This window comes from Neolamprologus multifasciatus, chromosome 3 (genome assembly GCF_963576455.1).
Source record: "Neolamprologus multifasciatus chromosome 3, fNeoMul1.2, whole genome shotgun sequence".
NCBI lineage: Eukaryota > Metazoa > Chordata > Actinopteri > Cichliformes > Cichlidae > Neolamprologus > Neolamprologus multifasciatus.
The window spans coordinates 38411439-38426646 of NC_140441.1; the positions used below are offsets into that span (position 1 = coordinate 38411439).

The following is a 15208-nucleotide window of genomic DNA, read 5'->3' on the forward strand; positions in this document are numbered from 1 at the left end:
GTCAGTGTCCTGAAGAAAAGTAAAATATGAATTATTGAAAGCTAAGAAAAACTAAAGACAAAACAAATTTCTAAAGATTTTAACTTTAACCTCTATACCATGCTGGTCATTTGACTTATAGAGGTTTTAAGAACAAAAAGCTTATTTTCCTTTAATTAATGCCACCTTGTGAGTTTTGTACAAAAATATTTTCTGCTATGGAACACCCACTAACAATGCCCAGCTGCTGCCCAGCAGAAAAAAAAGGAGTGAGAGTTATGACAACTGCAATCCCCACTATAAAATTATCTGGACTGCACTGAGGAAGTGTACATTTCCATTTTGGATTAACTCATCCTTTAAAAACATCTCATAGCAATTATTTTTACTTGCATTACTTTTTTGTACTTACTAAGCACTTCAGGAAAACCTCTGTTGCATCCTCTCTGAGGAAAATGGGCTGGCCTCTCGGTGCCCTTTGGACACAATGTCGGATGTCTAAAGAGTATTCAGTGGAAAACAAGAATTTCAATTAGTGTAGTAACATGGTGTACTATACACAATGCAAAATCAGAACTCTCATAGTAATGAAAATAAAGCACAGGTCAGACCCAGCAACATGCAAAACTTACAAAAAAAACCCAACAACAACATCATGTTAACAATTTTACTTTCTATTTACAAATTAAATAGAAATACTGCCAAATAAGAACAAAGCAATGACTGATGACATTAATTTTTACTGACATGTCCACTGATGTGTTTTGTTTGAAGCCAACATCTTTTTCAGTTTCTGTTAAGAGAAAAGTATACTCTCTTCTAAAAATGTCAGATAAAGAAGCACTTCACTCACCTGTTCATCAAGTTTATCCAGGAGATCTTCCATCTCCTCACAAAGAGCTCCCTTCTTAGGCCGGTACAGTTTCAGCAGGCCAGGCACAAATTTGTCAAGGGATGCATTGAAGGTCCCCAGGAGGTCTTTGCTTGTGATCCGATGAAATTTTTCAGATATCTAAACAAGACATTCACCAAAATATTGTCATTTATTCAGCACAGAAAATTCCTGGGTAGCTGTCTTGGACAGTCTGCACCATGTTATATGCCTGACTGTGTTATCAACAGCAAAACCTACTTCAAAAATCTCTCATGAATTCGTATTTTGCACAGGAATAGAAATACCCTCCACAAAACCCAGTATCAATATGCAAATACATATTATGTTCTAAGTTGCACCAAAATCTGTGACCAATCAGATTCTGTGACCTGCCTTAGTATTCCTTCCCTAACCATCTCAGTCTATAGAAGTCCTATTTCTAGCACTAAAAGAAAACAAAAAAAAACAAACATGCCAAGTCAAAATTATGAGATTGCCTTTCTGTTTCACAATTTCGATTTAGCATGGGGACTCTTTTCCTGAAAGAAATTTCTTTACACATTTTCTGTGTAAAGAAAAGTTCAGGGTAAGGATTTCAATGTAACACTGGCAAGGGTCTTGACTGGAATAGTAGCACAATATAATAAAGTTGGCCAATGCATTGCCCCAGCAAATACTGTACTACTTCAATATAGTCAATCTAGTATAAATCATGCCCAATTTGAATAATAATTAAATTATAAATAAATTAGGACAGTCTTACCTCCTCAGAGGAAAACAGCGCAGGTCATCTCTCCTGGACACACACACTGGACACCATAGGCTGACACTCCACGACCTCTATCCGCCTGAGAGAAAATGTTTGCAATAATGAAACATTTCAATATAATGTAGAAAAAAAAAGAGTTACGGATCGGACTCCCTGATCCTTACTGCGCATGTGCAAAGTCGGACCATACAGATCGCGTCAATCAATACTCCACCAACAAAAAGGCTCTCAAAACAATACAATACTTTCCACAGCTTTGAAGGATGGGTCAGGTGTATCCTTCGTGGCCCATCCTATGCCAGAATTCATAGCGCGGCCCAGCCGATTCTAGTTTCCAACAATGGCGGCAGCCACGTAGTTGTATTATTACTCTTATTACCCTTTTCGGCTCACAAAGTAAACTTTTAAGATATTTTCAGGCGAGAATGTAGCTGTGTAAATTTCAAATATCTGCTCAGTTTAATAAGACAACACATATTTGCAAAAATGCTTCTATGTTTTCGGACACGTCTGTTACCACTAGTGATGGTAACTCTTAGAGCCAGCTCTTTGAAGTGAACGACACGAGCCGGCTCCTTATTGGGAGCCGTGGGTTTTGTTTTTTTTTTCCTTTCTCTCACCCTCTCTCTCGCCCTTTTTTCCGCTAAACTCCGCATGCGCGGCCTGTACTTTGCGCTGGGCAGAGGGGGGAGGGGCGTTAGTTACACTCGCAGTAGCACAGGAACAGAGCCAGAGAGAAAGAGAGTGAGGGACAACAACGTCACATTAGAAAGGTACAGTAATCATCCACTATTTTCAGTTGCAGATGATAAAGGATTCAGAAATCATGCAGGCCCATATGACAGAGGATGTGCATCTTCTTTTTGTTTTAATATTTTAATTTATATTTAATTGTGTTGTGGTTTGCAGTGTTTTGTGTTGTTTCACGTTAAATTTGTTTAAAAGGAAAAAGCTGAAAATTTAAATAGTTAAAAGTTTAAAATGTAAATAGTTGTTTTTTTGTATTATATGATTTATTTATTACATTTTATGTGGAGTGAATAAATAAAGTATATTTATGGTGGACCTTAGAGATAAAGCACGTACAAACTCCAAAACATGTACAAACTCCTAAGCATGTACAAACTCCAAAACACGTAAAAACTCAGAAGCACGTACAAACTCCAAAACACGTAAAAACTCAGAAGCACGTACAAAATCCAAAAAACGTAAAAACTCAGAAGCACGTACAAACTCCAAAACACGTAAAAACTCAGAAGCACGTACAAACTCCAAAACACGTACAAAAGACAACAGAAGTGCTCCAGGATGCAGGGCGCAGTGTTGAGATTTTGTTACCTAGTGGCTACACAAGCCAGGAAATATCAACAACCGGATTAGGTGTGTGGCAGTAACAGGTAAATGAACTTTTTTTTTTAATTATTTGAATAAATATGAGTGCTTGTCTATAAATACACAAACAATACACACATGTTTTCAATTGTGTAATTTAAGTGATCTGGGTAGCTCTGTTTTGGAAGTTCAGTAAACGCTAGAAATGTGTTTTGGAGTTTGTACGTGCTTTTTGGAGTTTCTATATGCTTTATAGTTTGTACGTGCTTTGTCTCTAGGGGCCATATATAAACATATATGAATAAAACCACTTTTTTTACATTAGTAATTCCTTTTCTGCATAATTTTATATTATTGTTAATGATTAAATAATTAAAGCAACAAAACAACCTGAAGAGCCGGTTCGGAGCCAAAAGAGCCGGCTCTTTTTAGTGAGCCGAGCCGAAAGAGTCGGATCTCTAAAAAGAGCCGGAAATCCCATCACTAGTTACCACCGGCTTTGATAGCTAGCTGGCTGGCATATCATTTTCCCCCTCCCCCCGGTCCTTCGCTAGCTTAAACATGATATATAAGTCACTTAGATAACTTAAATATGTTATTGTTTGCCTTTTTTTCAGTGTTTTACTCATTCCACCCTCCTGGGTCCTGAGGAGGATGCAGCCTAGGCACTTTTAGAAAATCCTAATAATAGATCTGGTTAGCTTACCTGCTAGGGCAAATAGTCGGCAGCTTGTCCTGTCCGAAAAATGGTCAAAAAATACAGTCCAACTTCAGACCAGGTAAAATCCGTAATGGTCGAAAAATGGTAATTTCCATCCAACTTTGGCCACGTTTCTTCAAATTTTCTTAGCAGGTTTTCAGTCCAGAACACATGACAAGCCACTATCACACAGCTCAGTCTGCTCATTTGGTCCAGTTCAAACTTGGCACAGACCACGTGTGCCAGTCATCTACGGGGTTTCCCACAGGTTCCCAACTTGACTCAAAAAATCTACTCAAAAGTTGATAATCTTTGTTATGCTCTCTAGAAAATCTTAGTTAGGACAACAATGGAAGAAATTTGTTGGGCAGACAAGCTTTTTAGGTTGTAAATGGAAAGTTTTATTTCTAAGTCAGTTTAATTTGAAAACTTTAATCAAATCAACAATTACTAGTTATCGTTTTTACAGTGTGACGGGTTGGTCCGCAGAGTCAAGCTTCAAGTTGGCGATCAAGGCTTAATAAAGAAGCAGGGAACAGCACACAAACCTCACATAGTTGAGCGACCTGTTCAAAAGCTTGTAGTTCTATTAGAAAATAACTAATTGATGTTTCAATCAATACTGTCACATCAGGCGTATTTTTGCGAAAGTTTATTGATGATGTACTTGAAATTGTGTTCATTCTTGTAGTAATGTCCATATGTTAAAGCTGGAAATCATGTAAAGAATGTTGTTTGTTATACATGATTTGGTGGGAGTGTAAAGGTCCAGTTTTGTTTATTGATCTAAGCCTGAACAGCTATGCGTAGTGTCCTCTCTTGCTTTGTTAGCGGCAAGCTGCACTTCCAGCTCAGACCAGTTTTTGTGGCGCACATGTCCCAGTAGGCAGCTCTCGATGAAGCATGAAGCAGCGTGATACCGGACTCTAGCGAAATTAACAATTTGCAGCCCTTGGAATGCGGAGCGAGGTACATGTTTTAAGTTATATTTGTTTGCTTAGTTGATATTTTGTTGTGTTTTCTGCTTTATTTGAGTTCATATTTGTGTCTAAGAAATGTATTTTGTGTTTCTGTTTAGTTTTCACGGTGCATTGACGCACCTCAGCACTGTTAGATTCTGAATGAATCTCAAAGTAAAAATTACTGCACCCGTCGAGGCTCTCTCTATTTCTTCCTTGGTCCGTGGGACTGCTACAAGAACACTAAGGTCGATTAGCTTAGAACTTTGTTTTATATCTTCTCTTTGATCAAGAGAATTTAGGAGTAACATGGCCTTACAAACCCAACAGTGAGATCTTAAGAGATCCACAGCCTACGGCTCTTCAATGGGGTGTCACAGGTTCCCCAGGAAAAAAATTGTAAATGTAAAATAATAAAATAAATATTCTTCTGTAGCAATAACAAAGTACATATATTATTCTGTAGTAATTACACAAAAATGTCCAGTAATGTCCCTGCCTACAATTAAACACATTCACTTACCAAAAATCGGGGGCATCTGCTGTGGCAAATGGGTGCAAGCCTTTGACCACAAACTTAGTCACTGCTCGGTGACATTCGTCTATCCTGGCCTGAAAGGAGACGCTACCGGTAGACTGCAGCGAGAACTGCCAGCGAGCGCCGGCCAGACTCTCTGTCTTTCTCATCATGGTCACCTAAATGCACAGTAATGGCAAGTTTTGTAATAAGGCAGATCGCGCTAACATAATATGCACTGTTAGTTGATTATTTACCTGCCACATTAACGGGAGAGGACGTGTAAACGTTACCGCTGCTGCTGGGTTGAGATTCACGAGTCCGGAGCGGAATTAAAAACACGACATTCCTTTAAGGTTATCGCGTGTTTTGTGAGCAAATGCTTTTGCATATTCGTAGTGTTTCCTCCCTTAAATTAAATATCTACTTTGCAAGTATTACAAGTTGCCCTGTTGTCATCCATTCTCGTATAGTATAATCAAACTTTTGAGCGTTTGAGCCGCCATGTTTCCTGCCAGGTAAATGGCGCTCTGCAACGTGGTGACATCATTCGGGGCGACTGGAATCTATAAGGGAATCATTTGCAAAAATGGCAAACAATTCCAAGGAATTGAAACAGTGGGAACCGGTTCTCAACAAGAACCAGTTTTCGATACCCACCCCTATGTGTCACACATAGTGACTATGTGTCACATAGTGACACTATGTGACACATAGTGTCACATAGTCAGAAGAAAACTCTAAGAAAATTCAGAGGAACAAAACATACACACCTTTCCAGATAATACCTAGTCTCTCGCTATATAAGGCCATTCATGATAGTTTCTGTCTCATTTCTGACAGAGCTTCACATGGTAAGAATTACTACTTGATTTAAATCGAAGAAATATAGCCAAGATCTACAGAAAGTAGTTTAAAAAAAGCATGAATGCATGTAGTAATATGATTATTATAACTGATTCTTTTAAAAGCCAGTTGTAAATGAAAACTTCCAAGCTTTTTTTTTGAGTGATGTAAAACTAATATGTATATATATATATATATATATATATATATATATATATATATATATATATATATATATGTGGCAGACAACAGTTAGTTAATTAAATAGTTTTGCAGTGTTTAGCATTATAAATTAGAAAGTGGGGCGTTAAAGCCAGTTTTCCTAAGTAAAGCACAAAATATTAATTATTAATTATGTTTAATTATATCTCTCACTACTGTCCCAAATAACAAAGACTGAGGACATTTCTATCCCAGTGTTAGGATTTCTTAACCAGAACAGAGTAAGTTTATATGCTGTGCTATGTCACAAAAGGATGAGACAGCTAAAACTACAAACAGTTGCATTTTGTTCATTTATTTATTTTCATATGTGTTGAAGTGTACATTCCTTCTCATGTCACCTCAGAAGAAAAGCAGACAAACGTGAACAATGGATCCACTTGTAGTGAAATTATGTGAGTATGTGACATTTTGCACTGTTACTGAAGTAGTGTCAGCTTCCAGATGTAAACTGTTTAAAAACTAGTTGAAAAGAAACCAAAATGCTAATTTCATACTGATATGTTACAAATCCTACAAAATACTTTTTTATGAAAATCTGTTTTTGAAATTCAAAGTAGCTTCTTTAAATTCTCTCTACGTATTTACTTAGTTTTAAGCATAAAAATTGGTGATTTAAATTTATTGGAAGGCTTTATTACATGCTGATGTACAACATGTCCTTTTTTTGTCTGCAGTTGCTGTCAGTGCTTTGTGGCTCACTCTGTGTCAAAGTCACACTACCAACAGGCTGAAGGATGTTCTAGCTGATTGTTTGAATGACACTGACTACAAGCAGCTTCATCAGATAGCCACGAACGGTCTTCCACAAACAAACACATCTCGTCATGTTGTCATTGTTGGAGCTGGCATGGCTGGATTGACAGCTGCCAGGCTACTTAAAAACGCAGGCCATAAGGTCTGACATGAGATGTTTTTATTCTGGTTATTTAAAAATTTTGTTCTATTATCTGTGACAGACGAACCTTTGTTTTTTTTTCAAGCCTTAATATGTAATTACTAGAGGTACTGCAAGTCCTATTAGTAGTCCTGGTGTAGTGAAAAGAGTTGGAGATTTTGCATTTTTAATTATAACACTTTCCTTTTCAACGAGATTAGTGTTTGTAGATAAACAAAGCAAGCAATATTTCATACATATTAAATAATATGTACTTGTGTTTGGTAATATTTAAATAAGGTCACCATAGTAGAGGCTAGTGGACGAATTGGTGGACGTGTGGAGACCTACAGGAATGACAAAGAGGGCTGGTATGCTGAACTTGGTGCTATGAGGATCCCTGATTTTCATCAGTGAGTAAAATCAGTTATTTAAAAGGTGGCCATTTTTAATACCACAGTGGTGATAGAGGCTACTTCTGCTCCTAGTTTATCTGTCGAACCTTGAGGAAACTCACAATCTGATTGGTTTTCAACAGTATTGTCCTTCAGTTTGCGAATGATCTGGGAGTTGAGCTGAATAAATTCATCATGGATGACAACAATACTTTCTATCTGGTGAATGGAATACAGCCACAAAGGACATGCAAAGTGAAGGAAAAGCCTGAGATCCTGAAATACAATCTATCACCAAGTGAGATGCATAAATCAGCTGACGCTCTCCTACAGCAAGCATTAGAAAAGGTATGTGGAGGGGTTTGTTTTTCCAGTTGGCGTTAAATGTTTCAACATAAACACCAAAACTGAATTGATTTTGTTTGGTCTAAATCCAAGGGTGTAGATTTGGTTTTGGCATTGGTGGGGATGGATGATTCAACCATCAAATCCTGCCCCGTTTCTTATTTTTTCCTTTTTGTTTTTACTTCTTGATAATATACTTGCCTACATATGCTATTCTACCTGCTTTTAAACCGTTTAAAATTACAATTCATAGTTTTATATATGAATTATATAATGTTAAATTACTATTAAACAAATGACTGACTAAGTATTTTAGGCTTTAGTTTACTTCAGCCATATTCCAAATAAATCAGGGAGTGTTGGCATGTATGTCCTAGCATAGCCTGTAACGTTATTTTTATTATTAACGTTAATTAATTAATAATTAATTACTTATTATTATTATTATTATTATTATTATTATTATTATTAATAATAATAATAATAATTAATAAATAATTAATTAATTAATGGTTAATTAACAATTAATTAATAATTAATTACGTTATTAATTAATAAGTTAATTAATAACGTAATTAACGTTATTATTAACGTTATTGTGACGGACACATCATATAAGTGAACTTGACTTTAAGTGACTTACAGGTTTCTTTGAAAATCAATCTTCCTTTTTGCTGCCATCCTCCTCCTCACAACGCAGGTTTGCCGCTGCTGAAACTAAACAGAGCTCCCTGAAAGGCACAGTCAATCACATTGGCCATATTTGTCACATGAGGTAGGACTCCAGTAGAGAACGTAATTTAACTCTTTCTGCTCCGCTCGCTGAATGAGACGCTGACAGATCGTTTTTTTTCTTACTATCGGGTTTGTTTTTCTTTACTCGAAGAGATCAAATTATTGGTGGGGACAATTCAATAATCGCTGGATATTGATGGGGACACGTACCCTCCGTCCATGCCAAATCTACGCCCTTGTCTAAATCTAACAGACCCATTTTCAAGCTGAACAGTTGTGTGAATATGGGTTTTTATACAAACACTTATTTGAAATATTTCCATTTTAAAAAAGCTGTTAAACCAGAATTCTGTAAAAATATATAGTCAAAAAATAAATAAATAAATAAAAATAAATAAATAAAAAATATAAATATATATATAGTCATGTGAACAAAGAAGTGCATCACATGGAAACTTTTTAGTATTTTGGAATATTTGTTCTTATTTCATACAGTGCCAAGAATGAAGAATGACTTGAACACAACACGTTTGAAAACAGTTTAATTTGGTCAAACAGGCACATCTGCCCAGGCCTAATTACTCCGTGCTCTCTGCCTGTTTCTTCACGGTAGTTTTGTTTTTATGTCATTTTTTGAAACCAATGATTTTTCTATTATGCCTCCCACGAATGTTAAATTAGTCTCCTTCTGAATTCTGATGAGCGCACTTCGTTAACTGCTCATTGTACATGTATTTGCAGTCACTGCTAATTTCAGGGACGGGGTTTGGCCCACAGTTCTTGTCAATAAAATAAAATAAAAATAAATAATAAATCCTAGATTAGTTGACGGTAAACAATTCTAAAAGGTTAACACAACTCTAACATCAGGTTAGACTGCTCTAAGGTAGTTCATTCAGGTATTACATCTGCTCGCCATATAAGAGACTGTGTTGATATGCAGCTAAATATTTATACATGACATTGTCTCAATGATTTTTACTTCTCTAGGTGAAAAACGAAGTCGCACAAAATGGTTGTACAGCTGCACTGGAGAAATTTGACCGCTATTCTGTGAAGGTAAATTTAAATTAAATAATTAATTAATTAAAAGAGCTAAACTTTATTTTTTCTCTATGACCCACTTTGATTTCATAACCAGAAACTTTGTTTTCCTAATAGGATTACCTGAAAGAAGAAGGTGGTCTGAGTTCTGAAGCCATTAGGATGATTGGAGACCTACTTAACGAGCAGGGCCTTATGTACACTGCACTCACTGAAATGATCTATGACCAAACTGATGTTCATGACAACGTCGAGTAAGACCTTCTAACTAAACTAAATATAACTTCTTTCATAGAAGAGTTCATAAACATAAGTGAAATATATCAGTAAATCAAATCATGAAATGTTCCGTTATTGAACTGAAATTCTTATTTCCTTATTTAAATTAAGAATAAACTTTTTATCAGTGCTTCAACTGTTCATTTACAATTTTAGATGAGCTGCAGGTTTTATTTATTTGAAGTAGAGGATATAACAATTCATTGCTTTAACCAGGAGTGAGGGAGGCCTCAAGGGCTGGGGTACTGTAGGTTTTAGATGTGTCCTTGATCCAACACAGCTGATTTAAATGAATGAACAAATCATTTGATTCAGGTGTTTGACCCAGGGTGAGCCAGCCCTTGAGGCCTGGTGTTGCCCAACCCTGCTTTAACCTGATAGCACGTTTTCCTGATGTGATGTGTCATCATTTCTGTCTGAAAAAAATGAAAATTTGACTTTAGGCTGTATTGCTGTCAGCAGGAGTCAGCAGTACCATATTTTTTGGTCTATAAGGCACACTGAAAATATTTACATTCAAAAATCGACAGTGCGCCTTATAATCTGGTGCACCTTATGTATGAATTCTGGTTGTGCTAACTGACCTCGAACCGATTTTATGTGGTACACGGCACTCAAATCTGTCAAAAAAGGTTTTAGTATGACTTTGATATGCTACGGAAAAAAAGAAAACTACAAAGCCGCACCACTTGATGGATTGTCGGAGCATTACGGCTCCCGTAGTCAGGAGCCTTGCAGAGTAATACTTATTGTGCTTCAAAAACATAATATTATTATATTATATTACAGTGGGGCAAAAAAGTATTTAGTCAGCCACCGATTGTGCAAGTTCCCCCACTTAAAATGATGACAGAGGTCAGTAATTTGCACCAGAGGTACACTTCAACTGTGAGAGACAGAATGTGAAAAAAAAATCCATGAATTCACATGGTAGGATTTGTAAAGAATTTATTCGTAAATCAGGGTGGAAAATAAGTATTTGGTCAATAACAAAAATACAACTCAATACTTTGTAACATAACCTTTGTTGGCAATAACAGAGGTCAAACGTTTACTATAGGTCTTTACCAGGTTTGCACACACAGTAGCTGGTATTTTGGCCCATTCCTCCATGCAGATCTTCTCAAGAGCAGTGATGTTTTGGGGCTGTCGCCGAGCAACACGGACTTTCAACTCCCGCCACAGATTTTCTATGGGGTTGAGGTCTGGAGACTGGCTAGGCAACTCCAGGACTTTCAAATGCTTCTTACGGAGCCACTCCTTTGTTGCCCGGGCGGTGTGTTTTGGATCATTGTCATGTTGGAAGACCCAGCCTCGTTTCATCTTCAAAGTTCTCACTGATGGAAGGAGGTTTTGGCTCAAAATCTCACGATACTTGGCCCCATTCATTCTGTCCTTAACACGGATCAGTCGTCCTGTCCCCTTGGCAGAAAAACAGCCCCATAGCATGATGTTTCCACCCCCATGCTTCACAGTAGGTATGGTGTTCTTGGGATGCAACTCAGTATTCTTCTTCCTCCAAACACGACGAGTTGAGTTTATACCAAAAAGTTCTACTTTGGTTTCATCTGACCACATGACATTCTCCCAATCCTCTGCTGTATCATCCATGTGCTCTCTGGCAAACTTCAGACGGGCCTGGACATGCACTGGCTTCAGCAGCGGAACACGTCTGGCACTGCGGGATTTGATTCCCTGCCGTTGTAGTGTGTTACTGATGGTGACCTTTGTTACTTTGGTCCCAGCTCTCTGCAGGTCATTCACCAGGTCCCCCCGTGTGGTTCTGGGATCTTTGCTCACCGTTCTCATGATCATTTTGACCCCACGGGATGAGATCTTGCGTGGAGCCCCAGATCGAGGGAGATTATCAGTGGTCTTGTATGTCTTCCATTTTCTGATGATTGCTCCCACAGTTGATTTTTTCACACCAAGCTGCTTGCCTATTGTAGATTCACTCTTCCCAGTCTGGTGCAGGTCTACAGTTCTTTTCCTGGTGTCCTTCGAAAGCTCTTTGGTCTTGGCCATGGCGGAGTTTGGAGTCTGACTGGTTGAGGCTGTGGACAGGTGTCTTTTATACAGATGATGAGGTCAAACAGGTGCCATTCATACAGGTAACGAGTGGGGGACAGAAAAGCTTCTTACAGAAGACGTTACAGGTCTGTGAGAGCCAGGGATTTTCCTTGTTTGAGGTGACCAAATACTTATTTTCCACCCTGATTTACGAATAAATTCTTTACAAATCCTACCATGTGAATTCATGGATTTTTTTTTCACATTCTGTCTCTCACAGTTGAAGTGTACCTCTGGTGCAAATTACTGACCTCTGTCATCATTTTAAGTGGGGGAACTTGCACAATCGGTGGCTGACTAAATACTTTTTTGCCCCACTGTATGTGTGTACAAAATGGCATCTGTTAAGAGACATGCTTGTGAAGCAGATTTTAAACTCATGGATATCAGTCACGCAGTAGAACCTGACAAGAGAGCAGCAGTTAGGAAATTCAACATTAATGAATCAATGATACAGAAGTAGAGGAAGCAATAAGAATAAGTTGAGTAAAGTTTGACTTATCTGACTGCTTTGTTTTACTTAATGCGTTTTATAATCCGGTTCACCCTATGGTCTGGTACATACAGAGTTTTCTTTGCACTTGTACATGTTACATTTTATTATTTAATTCTATGAAACTGAAAACATTTGAGACCTCAATTTATTGTTAAATTAAGCTAAAATGTAAAATATATTTATTAGACATTGATTACTAACAAATTCATGTGAAACATATATATCTCTGTTTTTCTTTATTTTATTTTAAAGGTACTATGAAGTGACTGGTGGGTCAGACCTTCTCACCAAAGCTTTTCTGAATGGCCTTGATGTCCCCATTCTTCTTAATTCTACAGTCAAGCGTATTAGCCATTCAGGTGAAGTTACTGTGTCATATCAAAGAGGCCAACAGTCTAATTTTACTGATCTTAAAGCTGACTTTGTCCTGGTAACAACAACAGCCAAAGCGGCTCTTTTCATAGATTTCGATCCCCCTCTCTCCATTAAAAAGATGGACGCCCTGAGGTCTGTCCATTACGACAGCTCCACTAAAATCCTGCTCACCTTCAAAAACAGGTTCTGGGAGGATGACGGCATCCGGGGGGGGAAGAGCATCACAGATGGGCCATCTCGTTTCATTTACTACCCCAGCCACAGTTTCCCAAAAAATAGGACCATTGGTGTCCTCTTGGCTTCCTACACCTGGTCTGATAACTCACTACTATTCCTAGGTCCAAACGATGAAGACCTTAAAGAGCTGGCTTTGAGAGATTTGGAAAAGATTCATGGCAAGAAGGTCAGGGATCTCTGCACAGGGGTCATAGTGAAGAAGTGGAGCTTGGATCCTTATAGTTTGGGTGCATTTGCTTTGCTTACACCCTACCAACACTTAGAATACGCTGCAGAGCTCTTTAAAAGTGAGGGCAAGGTGCACTTTGCTGGTGAGCACACAGCCTTCCCTCATGCTTGGATCGAGACATCAATGAAATCTGCAATCAGGGCGGCTACCAACATTAACAACGCTGCAAACAAAGAGTCAGTCAGAAGTGCAACACGAGAGGAACTCTAATGGAACAAGATGATTTGAACCAAATGATCAGTCGGCTCCCACAAACATATGTATGATTAGCTGGTGATGCTGAATTGACTCTATTTCTTAAACCTCTTTTTATATAAAAGAACATTGCAGGTACACTGTTTATTTACTTTTTTTCTCCACTGGTGCTTGCTTGCTTACAACTTCTGTATAGTTAATAAACAGTAGCTTTACTGGTACTGCTTGTAAACATTATTTTAATTATTAGCATTATTAGACATCTGGTTTAATGGGTTGAGTTTAATTGGGTGATAATTACTAAGAAATGAACTTTACTGAGCATTAACCTTTTTTGTCTCTACGACTTCAGTCACAGCCTCTTAGGATGTTGTTTTGTTTTTTTTAGTTTCTTCATGTATTACAAAGTCATAATTTACCTATTACTCATATATTATGTATTACTGCATATTTTTTACATTGAACTTCTTATGCTTGCATCTCATTGATTAAATTTATCAGCGATTTTCTTTAACTTCTTTTTTTTCTGTTTAAAGTTTGAAATTAAAACCTTTTACTTTACTCAGTTTGTGTGGGGGGGCTTGTTTATGTTACTCCTCCCCTGACGCCTAGCAGAAGGGGTCGTAACACGCTTTACCAACGCTTTTGTCTATATATTAAAGATGGCCATTCATCACCTTCACTTTCTACAACTCTTGTTCATAAAAACTACCGGTAATTAGTTCACCGTCATAGCCTTTGATCTTATACACAGGGGAATGCGATGTCGTCTACGCTAATTATTTCATCTGTGAAAATTTGTTTGTAGTGTTTATCAATTTTTTTAACAAGTCAATCCATTCAATTTTTAAAAAAACAGTAAACACACACAAAATCTATATAAAATTTGACTTGAATTTGACTGAAAACTTGACACCCCCAGCGGGGCATGCAGCCTCCAGCTCCTCTCAGGGCTGGAAGCCAAAACATGGAGTGGACCCAAAAACAGATTCAAGCCGAGAAACAGAACTTTGAAGCGAAGAAGTGTGTTATTTACAACAAAGTGAAGGTACAAGATGATAAAAATAGAAACTGTGAAATACAATGACCTTGAACTAAGAACAAACTGAGACAGGCTATGACCTATGAACTAAGAAGATGGTGTGTAGCACTATGTACAAGGGCGTAGGGGCTTTCAACTAGGCTGCCCCGGGACATGAGTGGTGGACCATGGGACTTGGCGAGGGGGTACAGTGGTACAAGAGAGGGTGGCGGAGAGGTGTTGAAACAGAGCGGAAACAGATTAAGGTTGGTTCTAGACTGAGTTAATCTAAACTGTGGGGTCTGAACAGTCTTACTTGGTTGCAGGTGGAGTCATGCGAGAGGGGATGAGACCTGGGTGAGTACAGTGGAATAATGATCCATGATTCCAAAGCAGAGCAGGCAGGGAGGAAGGCAGGTGAGACCGGAGAACACTGAAAGTCTTTACCAGCTGTTTGGAATACAATGGAGTCCAGCGTCCAGGTGAGCAAGACTATTGCAAGTTTGTATCGGGAGTCAGGAAACAACTGGGAAGACAAGAACACTAAGGAGAGTACACAGAATAATGAGCACTGCAAGAGACGTGAGGCCAAACATTAAAATGAGAACACACTAACATGATTATTGTCCCATACATAATTATAATTTCTATACATATATTATTATTATTATTATTATCACAATGTTTGATCATATGGTTATTATTTATAGCT

The 15208-nt window shown here is 37.8% G+C and overlaps 1 protein-coding gene and 1 long non-coding RNA gene across 5 annotated transcripts; one reads left to right on the plus strand and one right to left on the minus strand.

Moving 5' to 3' along the window:
* Positions 1-402: 402 nt before the first annotated feature.
* LOC146523065 (uncharacterized) lies at positions 403-3819 on the minus strand. Of its 3 annotated transcripts, none has more exons than XR_014873269.1 (3): positions 3661-3819; positions 1617-1701; positions 403-991 (listed from the first exon to the last, which is right to left on the minus strand). It is a non-coding gene; the product is annotated as an uncharacterized LOC146523065 (long non-coding RNA). The 3 variants fall into 3 exon arrangements; XR_014873268.1 differs by lacking the exon at positions 3661-3819 and having other exon boundaries at positions 403-477; positions 833-991; positions 1617-1808; XR_014873267.1 differs by lacking the exon at positions 3661-3819 and having other exon boundaries at positions 1617-1808.
* Positions 3820-5831: 2012 nt separating this feature from the next.
* Positions 5832-15143, plus strand: LOC146523066 (L-amino-acid oxidase-like). 2 transcript variants are annotated; one of them, XM_085154647.1, is made up of 8 exons: positions 5832-5984; positions 6545-6593; positions 6876-7096; positions 7376-7488; positions 7614-7818; positions 9541-9609; positions 9712-9848; positions 12692-15143. In XM_085154647.1, exons 2-8 carry the CDS (start codon positions 6569-6571, stop codon positions 13488-13490), a joined length of 1569 nt encoding a protein of 522 aa, XP_085010773.1. In that variant the 5' UTR covers positions 5832-5984; positions 6545-6568; the 3' UTR covers positions 13491-15143. The 2 variants fall into 2 exon arrangements, with proteins under 2 accessions (XP_085010773.1, XP_085010772.1); XM_085154646.1 differs by lacking the exon at positions 5832-5984 and having other exon boundaries at positions 6248-6593.
* The last annotated feature ends 65 nt before the right edge of the window (positions 15144-15208 follow it).

Coding starts and splice junctions, on each gene's coding strand:
- LOC146523066 (XM_085154647.1), top strand. CDS start 6,569: ATGGATCCACTTGTAGTGAAATTAT. Junction 7,489..7,613: donor AGGATCCCTGATTTTCATCA/GTGAGTAAAATC, acceptor GGTTTTCAACAG/TATTGTCCTTCAGTTTGCGA. Junction 7,819..9,540: donor TACAGCAAGCATTAGAAAAG/GTATGTGGAGGG, acceptor TTACTTCTCTAG/GTGAAAAACGAAGTCGCACA.